This window comes from Macrotis lagotis, chromosome X, assembly GCF_037893015.1.
Source record: "Macrotis lagotis isolate mMagLag1 chromosome X, bilby.v1.9.chrom.fasta, whole genome shotgun sequence".
In the NCBI taxonomy this organism is placed as follows: Eukaryota; Metazoa; Chordata; class Mammalia; order Peramelemorphia; family Peramelidae; genus Macrotis; species Macrotis lagotis.
Genome location: NC_133666.1, coordinates 170,618,695 through 170,636,951, shown reverse-complemented (window position 1 = coordinate 170,636,951; position 18,257 = coordinate 170,618,695). Strand labels below are relative to the sequence as shown.

The 18,257-nt window shown below is 44.9% G+C and overlaps 1 protein-coding gene across 1 annotated transcript; it reads left to right on the top strand.

Annotated features, from left to right (window-relative positions):
- The first annotated feature begins 3,965 nt into the window (after window positions 1–3,965).
- On the top strand, window positions 3,966–18,257 carry NOL6 (nucleolar protein 6). Its single transcript, XM_074208777.1, is given in 24 exon segments — window positions 3,966–4,572; window positions 5,820–5,988; window positions 6,163–6,297; window positions 6,462–6,625; window positions 6,910–7,030; window positions 7,818–7,876; window positions 8,042–8,143; window positions 8,279–8,394; window positions 8,518–8,695; window positions 8,835–8,957; window positions 9,186–9,334; window positions 10,490–10,565; window positions 10,866–11,006; window positions 11,096–11,213; window positions 11,356–11,510; window positions 11,760–11,923; window positions 12,176–12,328; window positions 12,611–12,708; window positions 14,233–14,357; window positions 14,538–14,627; window positions 14,725–14,919; window positions 17,416–17,437; window positions 17,440–17,516; window positions 17,796–18,257. Coding segments are annotated over 24 exon segments (3,060 nt in total). The 5' UTR covers window positions 3,966–4,392; the 3' UTR covers window positions 17,946–18,257.

Here is an 18,257-nt window from a genome sequence, read left to right as displayed (position 1 = left end):
TACCAGTTTATTCCATATTACAAAGGAAGAAATAGAGACTTAAGGAATCTATGGTTAAACAGCTAATAAATATCAAATAATTTTTTTTACACATTAATAAAATATTATTGTTTAAGAGTAAATGAAATACCCCCTCCCCCAAAAAAATATAGACTCACTTGAGCAATAAAGTAAAGGGGAGAGAAAAAAATTAAAATTAAAAAAAAATAATAGTAATAATTGTAGGTATGGCCAGGTGGTGCAATGCACGGAGTACCAGCCCTGGAGCCAGGAGCAGAGCCCATATCCGGCCCCATACACCCAACAATCACCCAGCCGTGTGACATGCAAGCCACCCCAACCCCACTGCCCTGCAAAAACCAAAAAAAGAAAAGAAAAAAAAGACCCAAAATAAAATAAAATAGTAATAATAGTATGGGTGGCAGACAGAGCATTGACCCTTGAGCCAGGAGCATCCGGGTCCAAATCTGGCCTCAGAAACCCAACAATCACCCTGCTATGAGGCCCCAGGCAGGCAACCCAGCCCCATTTGCCCTGCACTCCCCCCCCCCCCAATAATAATAATAAAAAATGTGCTTCAGTCTTTGTTCCAATACCAACAACTCTGTCGCAGGTGGATCACATTCTTTATAAGTCCATCACAACAGTTACTTCCATATATTTCCACTGTTGCCATTACTGATCGCAACTCCCTTTTGTATTTCTCCACTACCGTGTACTATTTTTCTCTCTCCTGTAGGATAGCTGAGTGGCACAGCAGACAGATCCCTGGCCCTGGGGCCAAGAGGCCCTGAGCCCCCATACGGCCCCTTAGGCCCAGCATCCACCTGGCCCTATGGTCCCGGCCAGGCCATCTAATCCCAGCCCCTTGCAAGAAGTAAAAAAGAAAATGTATTATATCTGACCACTGTCCCCCCCATGGCCCTCTCCTCCTTCATTCACATCCCCACCCCTTCCCTTTGTCCCCCTTCTCTCCTTCTTACTCCACATGTCTATACCCCATTGAGTATATATGCTGTTTCCTCTCCTAGCCACCTCTGATGAGAGTGAAGATTCCCTCATGCCCCCTTGTCTTCCCCCCTTCCATATCACTGCAATAGCTCATTGTAATAAAGAAAAAATCTTATTATATGAAATATCTAGGCCTATTCCCCCTCTCCTTTTTCTTTCTCCCTTTACTTTCCCTTTTTTCTATTGATTCTATTTTTACACCATATTTTATCTTCAAATTCAGCTTTGTCCTGTGCTTCAACTATAAAAGCTCCTTGTACCTGCTCTATTAACTGAGAAGATTCATATGAGTATCATCAGTGTCATTTTTCTGTACAGGAATACATGGAGTTCATCATCATTAAGTCCCTCATATTTTCCCCTTCTTCTCCACTCTCTATGCTTCACCTGAGTCCAGTATTTGAAGATCAAACCTTGTGTTCAGCTCTGGCCATTCCAACAGGAACATTTGAAATTCCCCTGGTTCATTGAAAGTCCATCTTTTTTTCCTTGGAAGAGGACATTGTTTTGCTGCGTACTTGATTCTCAGTTGCATTCTGAGCTCTTTTGCCTTCCGGTATATTATATTCCAAGCCCTAGGAGCTTCCATTGTAGTTGCTACTAAGTCCTGTGTGATCCTGACTGCAGCTCCACGATATTTGAACTGTGTCCTTCTGGCTGCTTGTAATATTTTTCTCTTTGACTTGGGAGTTCTGGAACTTGGCTATAATATTCCTGGGGGTTGGTTTTTTGGGATCACTTTCTCGGGGGGGATTCGTGGATTCTCTTTATTTCTGTTTTGCCCTCTGCTTCTAGGATATTAGGGCAATTTTTCTGTAGTAATTCTTTGAAAATGATGTCAAGGCTCTTTTCCTGATCATAACTTTCAGGTGTTCCAGTAATTTTAAAATTATCTTTCCTAAATCTATTTTCTTCTCCTCAATAACTTTTTGAACTGTTTTATCCATTTGACCTAAGTTGTTTTTTAGCATGCTGTTTTCTTCAGCATTTTTTTGGATTTCCTTGACTAAGCTGCTGACTTCATTTTTCATGTTTTTCCTGCATCTCTCTCCTTTCTTTTCCCAGTTTTTCTTCCAACTCCTTCATTTGATTTTCAAAGTCTTTTTTGAGCTCTATCATAGCCTGAGCCCAATTTCTGTTTTTCTTGGAGTCTTTAGATGTAGGAGCTTGTGCTTCCTCATCTTTAGACTGAGTATTTTGATCCTTCTTGGGCTCATTTGCAAAATATTTCTCAATGGTCTTCCTCTTATTTCTTTGCTTGTTCATTTTCCCAGCCTAAGCCTGTTTTTTGGGGGTGCTTCCTGAGCTTTTGGGACACTCCCACAAGGGTCTCAGTGTGTGAGGTTCTGTCCTCCCTCCTGGTCTGTGAAGGGACATATGTGCCCCCCTCTGCCACAGGGCTGGGGGGGGGGGGGCTAGGCTATGATCAGGAGCTGGATGTGGTCAGAGCCCCAGAGTCCTATTCCAGAGGCAGAGGACAGAGCTTGGCAGTCTCTCTCTCTTCACTCCCCTCCCTCAGCTCAATGGGCTCATGCCCTGGGGGCTCCTGCTTACCAGCTCCCCCCCTGCTTCTGTTTCCTGGATTTGGGTTGCTGAAAGACAAAGCTGCTGGCTGTGTGCCCTGAGGGCTGGGCTCCATGTGCTCACTCTGGCAGAGGTCCCCTGCTGTTGCCCCACTTTGTGCCGGTGCTCCCCGGGGTGCAGCTCAGGAGACTCCCCTGCTGTTGTGAGCCGCAGCCTCCGGGAGGCTGAAGTTCTTTGGCTCTGGTGGGCCACCCCTCTGGCGGGCCACCCCTCCGACCCTGGGGAGCAGAGACTTTCTGCTCTTTTCCAGGTTACCTTGAGTAGGAGAACTGCCTCATTGGGTCTCTTTGTGGGTTCTGTCTCTTGAAAGTTAGAGTCCTTAGTTTATGAGTTTTTATCAGAGAGCTCCTAAGACTGGATCCCTTCTTGTCGCCATCTTGGCTCTGCTTTTTTTTTTCCTAAATCTATTTTCTATATCAGTTGTTTTTTCAATGAGATGTTTCACATTTTCTTCTAATTTTTCATTTTTTTGGTTTTGAAGTATTGAGTCCTGATTTCTCATAAATTCAGCAATCTCCCTGAGTTCTATTCTTAGTTTGAAAGATTTATTTTCCTCAGAGAGTTTTCTTATCTCTTTTTCCATCTGGCCAATTCTGCTTTTTAAAGCATTCTTCTCCTCAATAACTTTTTGAACTGTTTTATCCATTTGACCTAAGATGGTTTTTAGCATGCTATTTTCTTCAGCATTTTTTTGGATTTCCTTGACTAAGCTCCTGACTTCACCTTCATATTTTTCCTGCATCTCTCTCCTTTCTTTTCCCAGTTTTTCTTCTAACTCCCTCATTTGATTTTCAAGGTCTTTTTTGAGCTCTGTCATAGCCTGAGCCCAATTTCTGTTTTTCTTAGTCTTTAGATGCAGGAGCTTGTGCTTCCTCATCTTCAGAGTGAGTGTTTTGATCCTTCTTGGGCTCATATGCAATATATTTCTCAATAGTGTTCCTCTTTTTTCTCTTGCTTGCTCATTTTCGCAGCCTAAGCCTGTTTTGGGGGTGCTTCCTGAGCTTTTGGGACAGTCCCACAAGGATCTCAGTGTGTATGAGGCTCTGTCCTCCCTCCTGGTCTGTGAATGACCATATGTGCCCCCCTCTGCCACAGGGCTGGGGGGGGGGGGGCTAGGCTATGATCAGGAGCTGGATGTGGTCAAAGCCCCTGCATCCTCTTCCAGGGGCAAGAGCTCTGCAGTCTCTCTCTTCACTCCCTTCCCTAGGTTCAATGGGCTCATGCCCTGGGGGCTCCTGCTTACCAGCTCTGCCTGTTTCTCTTGTTTCCTGGATCTGGGCTGTGGTGGCCATGCTGCTGGCTGTGTGCGCTGAGGGCTGGGCTTCAAGTTCTTGTTCTGGCAGAGGTCTTCTTCCCCCCCTTCCCCCCAATTTCTGCCCAGTGCTCCCCGGGGTATAGGTCAGGAAACTCCCCCGCTGCTGTGAGCCTCGGTTCCCAGCACCCTGCAGCTGCCTCCAAGGCTGAAGTTCTTTCTCTTCTGGCGGGCCTCCCCTCCAATCCCGGGGAGCAGAGCCTTTCTGCTCTTTTCCAGGTTACCTTGAGTAGGAGAACTGATTCACTGGGTCCCTTTGTGGATTCTGTCTCTCGAAAATTTAGAATCCTTAGTTTTGAAGATTTATGAGAGAGTGCCTAAGACATGATCCATTATTGTTGCCATCTTTGATCATTATCTTTTGTCTGTCTTTCTTTGTGCCCACTCATTCTTGCTCTCTTTCTTTTACCCTCCATCTTTCTCTCCCTCTTCTCTTTTTCTTTCTTCCCTGATATTTCCACGTACCCATTTTTCTCCCTTCTCAGATGACTGACCAGTCGTGGCTGCCCAAAGATGTAAGAGTACCCTTCATCCAGAAGCCTTATGCCGTGAAAGGTCGCTTCCAGTTCTTACCTCCCACTCAAGTCACTGTGGTGGGCAGCTATCTGCTGGGAACTTGTGTTCGCCCCGAGGTCAATGTTGATGTAGTGTTGACTATGCCAAAGGTAAGGCTTATGCTAGAGAAGTGATATCTGGAAAGGGCACCAGTCATTGTGCTAAACTCTCTGGCTATAAAGAAAATTAAAAAACAATCACTGCTCTCAAAGATATTATAGTTTAACAGGGAAAACTACATGTGTAAACAGTTATATATAGTCAGGGCCTAGAGTCAGGCCTCAGGCACTTAATAGCTGACCCACTTTTGACAAGTGACTTAATCTCTTTTTGCCTCAGCTTCTTCAGTTGTAAATTGAGCATAGTAATAACATCTACTTCACAAGGTTGTTGTGAGCATCATATAAGAAAATATTTGGGGGCGTCTAGGTGGTGCAGTGGATAGAGCACCAGCCCTGGAGTCAGGAGTAACTGAGTTCAAACCTGGCCTCAGACACTTAATAATTACCTAGCTATTGGGCAAGCCACTTAACTCCATTTGCCTTGCAAAAACCTAATAAAAAACCACTCAGCATAATTAAATGTATCAATACTAAAATCAACAGAAATCATGATTGTCTCGATAAATTCTGAAAAAATCTTTAAAAAGAAAATATTTGCAAAACATTTAGAAGAGTACCTGCCATATCATAGGTGCTATCTCTATATAAATGCTAGTTTTTTTAAAAATTATTTTAATTATTAAGCTAGATACAGGATAAAATGGAGGCAATCTCAGGGAAAGCATTAAGATTAAAGAGCACTGGGAAAAGTAATTATTACAGATCTTTACTCCCTGTAAACCCTATACTCAACATTGAAACCACCATTAGAAATATTCACTTATAGGGGGAGGCTAGGTGGCACAGTGGATAGAGCACTGGCCCTGGAGTCAGGAGTATCTGAGTTCAAATCCAACCTCAGACACTTAATAATTACCTAGCTTTATGGCCTTGGGCAAGCCACTTAACCCCATTTGCCTTGCAAAAAAAAAAAAAGAAAAGAAATACTGACTCATTAAAAGTTATTCTGTTCATTCTAATAGATGAGTTTGAGCAAGAATTAGACCCAAGTTCTAGTTCAGGTTCTTCCACAAACACATCTTGTGACTTTGGGGAAATCATTGATCCTCTCTGAGCTTCAGTTTCCTCATTTATGAAGTGAATATGGTATTAAATTCCATACTTAGCTTAACCATTTGCCAGTGATCATACAACCAATGAATGACAGTGAGACCTAGAATTTGAAGACCTTTGATCCTTGCACTGGTCCCCTCTCCCTCACATAAAGCTATCTCTCTGTTCCATTCTGTCCACAGGAGATCCTACAGGACAAAGATGGGCTAAATCAGCGCTACCTAAGGAAACGCGCCCTTTACATTGCTCATCTGGGCCACCGCTTGTCCCAAGACCCACTCTTTGGCAGTGTCCGTTTCTCCTACATAAATGGTTGTCACCTGAAGCCCCTATTGCTGCTGTGTCCTGCAGGTTCGTGTTTAGATGCAGAAGTATTAGACTTTGCCCTGGAAGGGTCCCTAGATTAAGATAGCAGACAAAAATCTCCTGTCTTCTGGATTTTCCCACTTGAATGCCCCCAACACTCAGGGAACCTGCAGGGTGAGAGGAAATCCAGGATCTCAATGTCCCCTACCTCTTCCCCAGGAAAGGATGAGCGACTGGTCACTGTGCGCCTATACCCCTGCCCACCATCTGGGTTCTTTCGTCTATGCCGCCTGCTGCCCTCCAAGAACAATGTCCGCACTACCTGGTTCTGGGACAAGACTGCTCCAGAAGAGGGTAAGGGCAAGTGCTGGGGAGCTTTAGGAGAAAAAAGGCATATCTAGGGGATGAAGATTGGAGTGGGATGGTTAGAAGATTTTGGGGGAAGATGGTGTAGGGAAAGGAGAAGGTCTAGTTTTTCTTTACTAATCAATCTCTCCCTGATTTGACCCCCACCTCAGGTGTCCTGGATACTCCCACCCCTCACTATAATGCCTTGCTTCTCTTTGATGAAGTTATGGAGTCTCACCTTCACCTTCTGTCAACCATGCTTGCCTCCTCCCCTGGCCTTCGGGATGGCATTATTTTGCTTAAAGTTTGGCTACGCCAGCGGGATTTGGATAAGGTTTGACCTGGGAATGGGGTGCCCCATTTTGCCTCATTCCATCTGAAGCCTTATTCTCTAGGTCTTTCCCTGGGAAACATTCATTGCTGAAACATCCCTGAATGTCTACATAGTACCAGGGTTTAATCCTGGAGTAGGTGGTGGTGGGTCTGGATTGTCTTGAGTGGTGGAATCAGGGAGAACCATTCATATTCTCTCCTCCTGCCTGGTGTCATTAGTCTTTGGATCAAACTGAAGGATCTCTTCAAAGGCCAATCTTTCCATCCTCAAACTTTTTTTCTTAGGGTGTCGGAGGCTTCAGTGGCTTCATTATTTCCATGCTGGTGGCCTTCTTAGTGTCTACTCGAAAAGTCAGCAAGTCTATGAGTGGCTATCAAGTCCTGAGGAATGTTTTGCAGTTCCTAGGTGAGGTATAGAGATGAATGAGGATGAATTAAAAAACTGAGTATCTTGGGTTATTGGGGAAGATTTTTCTCCACCTATCTTTTATCAGCCCTGTTTTGTAAACCAGTAGATTGAGGCCTTGAGAGGAATTGATTTTGTAAGTCCAAAGTGGGGAAAGACATGACCAGACATTGTCCTGTTTAAAAGAAAATCTGGACATTTTTGATTGATAACAGCTCCTAGTCAACAATGTTATTCGGTAACCAGTAAAAACTAATTCACTTGAGGGCTGCATTTGGAAAACAAACTTCCAGGTGAGAGATTACACCTGACAGATTGTGATGTTCTAGGCTCCATATTTTAGACTGCCTGGAGAGCTTCCAGGGGAAGGCAGTGAGAGTGCCAAAGGTCTTTGAGTCAGTGCCATGGGAGGACTGACTGAAGGAACAGCAGGTGTTTAGCTGGGAAGAGAAGGAAAGTCATGTGGAAGGGGAATCAAGAGGACAGAGCTGGGAGCACCAATAGATAGGCAGATCTGGGCTTCATGTGAGGAAAAATTTACTAACAATTAAAATTATCTAAAAATAGAAGGGGCTGTCTTTATACTGCAAACAAAGTTGAATGACTCATCTGTCTGCAGTATTTTAATAGGAATTTCTTTGGATGGGGGGGTCCTCTGGTAGCTCATTGAATCAGCAGTGAGGAGTGCGGGTTGTGTATGTGGGGGGGGGGTTGGTTGAGGTGTGCACAGCCTTCTCACAGTGCAAGGGCTGACCTATTACACATCTTCCTTCACTTTCAACTCCAGCTGCCACCGATCTGACAGTCAATGGCATCAGCTTGTGTCGTAGTTTGGATCCATCTCTGGTCAGTGGGAGCCCTGGTGGGGTAATGTTGGGGATGGGGATAAGAGGGAATAGCTAGAGGGTAGGGATAGATGGGAAGAAGGTCTAGGGGAGAGGATGGTGGAGCTGAAGGACCCTGACTCAACCATCCTTTTGTCCTTGACCTCTTTGCTTTTCTCCACCTCAGCCAGCTGTGGCTGACTTCCATCAGGCCTTCTCCGTGGTCTTCGTGGATCCTTCAGGCCACCTCAATCTCTGTGCGGATGTCACAGTTCCCACATATCAGCAGGTATCTGGATCTCTTCTGCTCTGTGTTGAGAACACTAAAGGAAGCACATTCTCAGGATAAAAATGCTCCAGACCTTGGGAAGCTTGTCCCACTGCTCAGGGTCCAAAGTGTCCCCTCTCTGTCCCTTTCCCTCAGGTGCAATATGAAGCCCGGCTCTCTATGACTGTGCTAGATGACAAGACTGTAGATGGGTTCCAGACACTGCTTATGACACGCAAACCAATGATCCGAACCTTTGACCACGTTCTCCAGTGAGATGGAGTGGGGAGGACAAAAGGGGTGATTCTGGTGGGCTTCCTGGAGAGCACTAGTTCAACTCGGGAGTCTTAATTTTTCTTTGTCCTTTTTCTTTTTCTTGATCTCTCCCTCCCCAGTTTACATCCTGTGAGCTGTTTGTATGCTGCCTGCCGAAAACTGAAGCTGTGGTCAGAACTGCAGGACCATGGAGGAGACTATGTGGCTGCCATACTTCCCATCTTGACTGCCCTACTGGAACGAGGCCTGGGTTCCCGTCTGACCTTGTTGACTCATTCTCGGACCTCTGTGCCTCAGGTAAGCAGTGTAATAGGCTAAGGAAGTTTCCCAAAGACCTTTGGAGAAGGGAATGGGCTGACATTGGAAAAGACCTGGTCTAGGTTTACTCATAAAGATACAGGTCATACGGTTCTTCTCCCCCCCCCCCCCATTACAGTGGGAGATCAACCAGAACCCACCAAAGCACAAGGACCGGGGTGCCTTGTCCTTGGGATTGCTGCTCCGGCCTGAGGGCCTAGTCAGTGTCCTAGAGATGGGACCTGAAGCTGATCATCCAGAGGTGAGTACCCCAGAACCATGAGGAAATCTGAGGATGGGTGGGAAGAAGGGAGCAGAAGTGGATCTGCCTCTGACAACACTAGTCTCATTAGGGAGCCCATCCAGTGGAGGCTGATTAAGGAACTTTACTTTTTTAACCCATTTCAAAGAGAAGAAAGAGTTGTACTGCTTTTGGTAGTTCGCCTGATCTCTTTGTTTTTTACAACTTTTGCCCCCTTCCCTACTCCAGGCTGCTGACTTTCGTCAGTTCTGGGGTTCAAGATCAGAGCTAAGGCGTTTCCAGGATGGATCTATCCGGGAGGCTGTTCTGTGGAAGGCTGAATCCATGGCGGAGAAGCGCCTCCTGCCCCACCAGGTGATCACTCACCTCCTGAAACTGTAAGTGTCCTTCATAAACTGCTGTTGCTATCTAAGGAGACTTAGATCAGTTAATCCAATCTTTTTAATTGATTGACTTAAAATAATACAGCTACCAGAACTGGAGACCAGCTCTCCCAACTCACTCTAGTGCTTGTAAGACTAGAATGCCATTCACCTTCTAGCCCCTACCAATCCCAGGACAAGCTGGTGGCTTTACTTGGTCTAAACTTGGGGGGTAAGCTGTCCTTCCTCTCCCACCAGTAGAACTTAAGAGCTGGGGAGAATTGATTTTAAGGTTCATATGTCATTATCTTCCTTTTAATTTGGGAATCCTCTTGGCCTTTAGCTTACCTTCCCTAGTTTTCTGTCCTCAAGGAGTTCAGCTTAATTGGAGGAAGAGTATTTGCAAGACCCCACCGTCTCAGAGTGACCCTGGTCACTGCGTCCTGCCCTCCTCCCAGATGTAGGAATTTCTAATTTCTACTCTTCTCCATGGGTTGACCTATAGGCAGTGAGCAGTGACTGTGGGCACTGACTTTAAGTCTTTTGTATGTGCCAGGTCTCCCCTGAGTCTTATCCCAGAATTTTTTAATCTTTATGTGACTAGACTTTGAGGCATCTCCCCTTCTTTAGATATATTGGTGAACAGAGCTTCAGTTTCTTTTTCTGTAAAATGGAGATATTAATATCTTCAATGCCTACCTCTGAGGATATATTATGAGGTGAGTTCTTGGTATCTTGTACGGTGCCAACCATGTAAATATGAGCTAAGTATAGAAGTTTTAGGGTTTAAATAATTTAAACTATTCATAATTTAATAGCTCTAATAACTAAAAACTTCACTAAGACTTGGGGACACCCTATCTAATAAAAGATGTAGCATGGAGTACTGGTTAAGAGATCTGTTCTAAGAGACAGGAAACCTGGGTTCAGTTTCCTCATCTGACATCCTGGCTGGATGAGGGGTAGGGCTGGGCATATAACATCATGGGCCCATGGCAGAGAGTCATAGGTTGAGATGAATGGTGGATTGCAGCAATGTAGGGAAGCATCCAGGGGAGTCCTGTATCCTTAAAAAATGACATGTCTGGACTAAGAACAACAGTGTAATAGAAACAAATAAGACAGCTGAATAGTTGACAGTCTTCTGTCTCTGTTTCTCTTCCTTCCCAGCCATGCAGGTATTCCAGATTCCTACGTCCATTATGTAGGGGGCTGCCTGGACCCTCTGATCAGAGTCCCCAAAGAGGTGAGGCCCTAGGGGAGGAAGTAACACTACCCAGGGGATGGCACTCAGTCTGGTTACTAACTGACCTGCTTTTAAAAAAAAAATTGTCTCCCATGGGCTGTGAGAGGGGTAGTGTTCCAAAAGTGTCCTACAGATGGTGCTAGGACTTCACCAAAACTTCAGCTGGGCAGGGCCATTGTTTATACTCTGATCATCCCAGTGCTTCTGCTCTGCTGTTTTCACTTGGTTCAATTCCAGAAGCCTGAATACTTGGTTGATTTTAAGGGTGGTGTTATCCTGTGCCTATCTTTCCCCTGACAGGCTCATAGCACAGGCGAGGAGGCGCTGGCGATGGTGGTGCGCTCCTATGACCAGCTGAGCCGCCAGCTGTGGGGGCTCAAAGGGCTGCCCCTGCCTGTCACCTCTGTCCAGGGAGCTCATGCTGCTCTGCGCTATACCGATGTGAGTGACTGCCCAAAGGCCTTTCTTCCCCTTTTGCCCTGGCCCTGCTAGCTGCTGGTCCCACCACAATGAATCCATTTCCTCCTTAGGTATTTTCCCCTGTTCCTGTCTGGCTTGATTTCACATTCCATGACCACTTGGAAAAACGGGATGCACTGCTGCCTCGGCCAAGCAAACCCTGCCCAGTCTTTGTGGATGCCATCAATGGTGAGGGAGTTATGTTTATGCTACTGCTGGGGACATAGGGACTCAGAGCACCCACAAATGATTTAACTTGTGGTGGAAGGTGGTAAAGTGTGGACCCTAGGGTCTGACCAGAGCTAACCCCTCATCTTTCTCTTCCCTGAAGTGGTATGCCACCTAGAGGGCAGTGGACAGTGGCCCCAGGATGCAGATGCCATACAGCGAGTTAGAGCTGCCTTCCAGCTGCGCCTGGCAGAGATGTTGACTCAGGAGCATGGGCTCCAGTGTTCAGCTAAGGCCTCCCATACTGATGTCTACAAGGTACTGATGTGGCCAGAGCAGGTGTGGTGAGTGTTGGGGGCTTGGAGGTTGGACTTGGAGGGAGAAAGTTCACTGGACTAGAGCTGTGATTTTTAGACCTGACTCTGCCCTTGGTTGTGTCTTAGGACAAGTCATTGTACCCCATCTGTGGATTGGTTAACCCAGTTTTAAATAACATTCTATATCAGAGGACTCTGGGGGACAAGTTAGGAGCCCTTTATCACTCCATTTTTCTTCCCAATTTCTCAGGATGGTTATGTTTTCCGAGTCCGGGTGGCGTACCACCGGGAGCCCCAAATCCTGAAGGAGTCCTGTACCCCAGAAGGAATGATCACACTGAGGGATACACCTGCTTCAATCCTTCTTGATCGGGATACCCGTCAGCTCCCCCAGCTTACTAGTGCCTTGCATGGGTGAGGGACTTGGAGGAGTCGGCTGGGGGTTTGCAAATCTGAGTCATCTCCATTCTCTGACTACCCAATCCCATCTTTCTCTCTGGATTAGAATCTAGGTGCTTGAGTCCCAAACCCTTCCCTGATAGACTTATTTCACCTTTATCTCTGCCTTTGGCTGGATCCATTTCCCTTTTCCTGGTTGAGCACCCCAGATTCCAGGGACTTATTCCTACTTTCCCTGCCTTTCTTTGCCCCACCTCACCTTGATAGGCTCCAGCAGCAGCACTCAGCTTTCTCTGGTGTGGCCCGTCTAGCAAAGCGCTGGGTCCGGGCCCAGCTCCTCAGTGATGGACTGACAGAAGAGACTCTAGACCTACTGGCTGCCTCCCTCTTCCTGCATCCTGCCCCCTTTACCCCACCCAGGTAAACTACCTTCATTCCAACCCAGATTTCTCTGTCTCCCTACCCCTTGAACTGGGAAAATCTTCATTGAGCTTAACCTGAATCTGTCCTTTTGCAGCATTAGTATATGCTCTCCAGAGGCAGAAATCAGGCAAGGAAGGACTAGATTTGGAAATCCTTCCCTAAGGGATCTGGAGCCTTTGCCATTGATTTGTGTGGACATGTGTTAGGGGCAGGGGTGGTGTTGTAAGAACTAACTTGAGCTGGAGGAAACCTTGTCCAGAATTCCTTTTTTTTCCTCAGTTCCCCCCAGGTTGGCTTTCTCCGGTTTCTATCCCTGCTGTCTACGTTTGACTGGAAAAATAACCCCCTTATTGTCAACCTGAATGGTGAACTCAAAGGTGAGTAAAGGGGAACTGTTCAGCCTCATTTGTCAGAAGCCTACCAAGGAGAAGGGACTGAGATTGCATTGAAAGGGGAAATATTTCTCATTGGTAGCCATAGGAAACAGTTGAGAAGTTGTCTCCTCCAATCACTGAATTAATAAAATTTTGCTTATCTTATTTGTTCTCCTTTTTCCCCTTTCCTGCCCTTGAGAAGATTATGGCCCAAATAGGAGTTAAAAGATGCATGAAATTAAAATAATAACAATAAGACTCGGTGACCTAAGAATGGACTGTATTTTTGGCCAAATTCACTGCTCTCCCATCCATGACTCAGTTTCATTAATTCTGGAACTGTTAAAGGAAGAACCACTTCAGTGGGTGTAGTAGTGAATACAAGCTTCATGGGGGAGGGGCAGGGTATATTTCTTCTTGAAGGAATGGAGGATATTTCCCATAGGCAGAGAAACAGATTTATGGAAGGAAGAAAAGCATAAATGATAAAGTAGTCAGGTTTGGGTTAGATTGCAGGGGTCCCTGAATTTTCATTTAAAGTTTGTGGTTTTATCCTGTAGTCATGATGGGGGCAAGGGGGGATAGTCATTGGACTGCTCTAGAGCGAGATGGGTGATTAGGATGAAAGCTGGGAAGAGGGAGTACTGGAGGAGGAGTAGCCCCATTCTGTGGTGGGAAGATAGAGGTGAGATGACCTTGGCTGGGCAGCATGCCCAGACCTGGGAGGTGACATGTGTGCTATGCAGTAACCAGAACACCCTGGACTGGGGAGGGACTTTTAATCCCCATTGTTGGGCCCTAGGAGGAATGGGCTGTGGGGAGGCAGGCGGCTTAGTGTCAGCTTCCTAATTCCCCAGGTGTGTGAGCACATGTGGGGAGCATAAAGTTGCCTCTACCTGTACTGGCAGATATCACCTGGAATGGGTGGGGAGGAGGAGATTGGTTAGCTCTGGGGGACCTTTAGGGCCTTTTCATGCATAGTCTAGTACCGGGGAAGGGGATAATCTGCCTGAGTGACTGAGACTGATGAAGCACTGGGCCTGACTCCTGGGTCTGCCATGAGGACTCTGCTGAACTTTCCACCTGGGTGCTATTATTTTGTTTTTTATATATCTGTCTTTGTGTGTATCTGTGTCTAAAGGAAATGGCTCTTCCTTGGTTATCTCTTCATACATCTATCTTGTATTCAGCTAGGATTATGAGAAGTATTGTTTTGATGAGATATTGTATTTTCCTTTTTCAAAAATGAGAAGATAGAAGGAAGACCAAGGAGAATCAAAGATAATCCAAATAACTTTGAAAATTCATTTTGAATTTATTAAATACTGAAAAGCAAGCTTTACACAAGAGATTCACAATTTCAAGTATAATCTTCTAGTATGTATTTTATTTGGTTTCTAAGTTTGGAATTGGAAAATATATATACATGCATGTATGCATGCATCCATACCTTCATTCGTTCCTTGGCATCTAGAACTTTATTTGTTGGTTAGTAGAGATTCTGATACCCAGGTCCTCTATTCCCAGCTGAGGATCAAGCAGAGATTCATAGTCACTTCCTAGAATCTCGAATCCGCCTTCCTGTCATGGTCATTGCCACACCCCAAGATCGAAGCCACTCCTTGTGGACTAAGGACAAACCCTCAGCTCAGGTAAATAGCCATCAATTCTACAGTCACTAGACAGATCTGTATTTTTGATCAAATTCACTGCTTTCCATCATCAAGCTGCTACCCTTAAAAAAAAGAAGTGGGGAAATAGATATCAGCCAATTATTGGGTTATTTGGTGTGGTATGGGATATCATTGGACTTGACAATATCTTTCCTTCAGATCCTGCACCATCTTGTGAACCTGGCAGCTAAAGCCCTGCCAATCCTAGAGAAGCAGTTGATGGATCCTTCTCAGTCTGGAGATATCAAGGTTAGTTAGCTGGGGTGAAGATTCTGATAGGAAGTTCCTTTTTATTTGAAGCATTTAAAAAAATTAATCTGTCCCTCTCCCTACAACTTTCTTTAAGATGGTATTCCGGCCAGCCCTGGATGTCTATGATGTGCTAATCCGCCTGAATCCCCGGCATATCCCCCGACACCGAGAGGCTGTGGACCTCCCAGCATCCTCCTTCAGCAGAGGCCTCCTTCAGAGTGCTGGCCCCTGCTCCCGGCTGCCTGTCCTCTGTTATGATCCTCCGAGCCTCTACCTCGCTCAGCTCAGAGTAAGTCGTTCACCTCTGGCCTCCTAAATTCCAATCTAGTAACTGTATCCAAGGTCTCCCTTTTTTCCCTTCCCTTCCTTTTTGCCTCTCCCTCATCATTTCCTTGTTTTCTCTCTCCATGTCTCTTTAATCTTTTCTCTGTCCCCTCCCTTTGTCTCTTCCCCCAAGAACAGACTTTTTAACTGTCCCATGATATTTATCCTTCATTTTTTTTTTGCAAGGCAGTGGGGTTAAGTGGCTTGCCCAAGGCCATACAGCTAGGTAATTAAGTGTCTGAGGCCGGATTTGAACTCAGGTACTCCTGACTCCAGGACCAGTGCTCTATTCACTGTGCCACCTAACCACCCCTTGTCCCATGATATTTATACAGGCTAAGAGGTACTCCGGATATGCCCATGGTAAGTTTGTAGGCAGTATTTGAGTGAAGCATTTGAGAGGTACCAAAGGATTGGAGACAAGGAGAAGGAAAAAGTGGCAAGTTAGGAGAGGTGAGGCATTGTGAGACTTGTGGGGGTGGGGAAAGCAGGAAGGTCTTTGTCTTCTTGTTCACAGGGTTAGATAATTGTAAGGAAACTCAGAGGCCATCTCATCCAGTCCTTTCCCTGTTTCTAGCACAGTCTGAGTAGATATTTGTGAGGCTTGATTTGGATTGATTGTTGAGGGATTCATCAGCTATCCCCATCCTGAATCCCCTTCACCTAACCTCTCACCCTTTTCAACAGGACTATGCAGGAGTCCTTGTGTGATAGAAAGAATCCTAGATTGACAGTGTTTCCTAGGTATATAAAAGCACCTGGGTTTGAGTCCTAGGTCTCCCACCAACTCCCTATTACTTCCCTTCTCTGGACCTGTTTCCCCTTTGAAATGTGGAGATTGATTCCACTGATAACCTGTAAGATGATTACTTACTTCCCATGAGGCTGGGTCCAGTTAATCCCTCTCTGGGCTTCTCAATTTTCTCATCTTTAGAATAAAGACCTGGGACAAGATGTCTTTGTAGATTTACGCCACTTCTAGATGCACTTCTAGCCTTACTGGGATGGAGGAGGGGGATAAAAGTGAGCTTACAGTGAGATTGTATAAAAACACCACCACCACTAGCATTTGATAGAAATAAAAGATTGTTGTTTAGTCGTTTCAGTCATGTCCTCATGAACCCATTTGGGATTTTTCTTGACTGAGATACTATAGAAATATGGAGAGCATTTCCTTCTCCAGGCAAACAGAGTTAAGTGATTTACCCATCTAGTAAGTGGCATTATAATTTGGGTCTTCCCCACTCTGGACCTAGCATTCTTTTTATTCTTTCATTTATTTTTATCTATATGCACATGTATATTTTTAGGTTACAAAATTTCTTTCCACCCTCTCTTCCCACTCGCCCTCCCTTCAGTGGCAGACAATCAGGTTAGCATTGTACATACATATTTTGGATAAACATATTTACAGATTGGTCATTTTTGGTTTGAGGAATTAGGATTAAGGGAAAGAAATACATAAGAGATAATTTTTATAAAGTGTTCATCAGATTCTTTAGAATTGTTTTTTGGTTTTGATTTCTTCCTCTGGATGGGGAATAACATTGTTCATAGCAGGTCTAATATAGTCCTAGCTCTCTGAAACTTTGAGAGGAGCTGCTTCCATTAAAGTTGATCATCTCACAGTGTTGTTAATGTGTACAATGTTCTCTTGACTCGGCTCCCTCAGCATGAGATCCTGTAAGTCATTCCACATTTCTCTAGGGTCCAACCATTTATGATTTCTTATAGAACAATAATATTCCCCAATTGATGGGCATTGCCTCAATTTCCAATTCTTTGCCACTACAAAAAGAGCTGCTGTGAATATTTTGGAAATGTGGGACTTTTCCTATTTTTTATGATTTCTTCTGGATTTAGACCTAGAATTGCTAGATCAAAGAGAATGAACAGTTTTATTGCTCTTTATATAAATATATATATATATATATGTCTATATAATTTCTTCATTTGAAAGCTATTCATATCCTTTGACCATTTATCAATTGGGGTGGACCTGGAATTCTAATACACCACCTAGCTGCCCTTACAAATAAAAGTTGAGAGGCAAGGTTTTTAGCTGATGAAGAATTGTTTTATGGCATAGGTGGAGTCGGTAAGACTTCAGAGATCCTATGTGATCCTGGACAAATCACCCAACTTCTCTGCCTCAGGGTACCCTAGTATTTCTCTCTTCAGACATTGACAGATTTTAATCTGTATTGAGAGTTTTTATACAAGCATGGGGACATGCTGCCAAAATCACAGAACTTTTGTTTCTTACTGCTTCAAAACCCTGATGGATTTTGAGATGCATTACTGGAGATGGTTCTAATGTTGATGAAATCATAACATCTTTGCAACACTCATACAAGGGAGTTCTCTTTATATCTGAGGGCTATAGAAATGTCTGGGGAGTGGTTAGGGTCCTGCTTCTGATGTTGTCTGACATGTTTTATCTTCTTTCCCATTTCTCTAGAAGGCCTTTGGAGACTTGGCACTGTTTTTTATGATCAGCATGGTGGAGAAGTGATTGGTGTCTTATGGAGACCTGACGGCTTCCAGCCACAACCTTTCAAGGTGAGAGAATGGGGAAATATCTATCTTAGTTTCTGGATCTGAATGTGTCCTTAGGCACTTGTGCTGAGTAGAAGGAGTGGCACTGGAAAGATAAGGGGGAAACATTGCTCTCTGTCTTGGGATCACCTTCCATCTTGGGTTGTTTCCCGGTTTTCTGCAGTGGTAGCTCCCCCATCTGCCAGACTTGCACAAGTCTTCCACAGAGACTCAGTTCATACTTTCACCTTTTAGTCCTGGACCTACATTTGTTTTATCCTTTTTTCTCTCCTGTACCTACAGGCTGCCAGTATGCAAGGAAGGATAGTGGTGACCCAGAATGGAGATCTGGTGACAGTGCCGAATGTGGAGGCCATTTTGGAAGATTTTGCCATTTTGGGCAAAGGTCTGGTACAAACTGTGGAGGCCCGAAGTGAGAAATGGACAGTATGATCTCCAAATGCCACTGGACTTAGAGTCCCAGAGGGAAAGGTGGAGGACCATGTCTCTGAGGACTACCACTCTCATCACAATAGAAGTTCTGGTGGTTCAGGACCACTCTACTCATGCCAGGCCCTGCCTGAGGCTCCAGAGGACAGTTGAGAAAGAGTGAGAGCCACAGCTCTTAATCTAGGGAGCATGAAAGGAACTTTTTTTTCCTTGTTGTATTTTTTAATATTTTCACAATTATTTCAATATTATTGGTTTCCTTTAAGATTCAATATACAAGGGTCCATAGGCTTGACCAAGATTACCCCAGGGGTG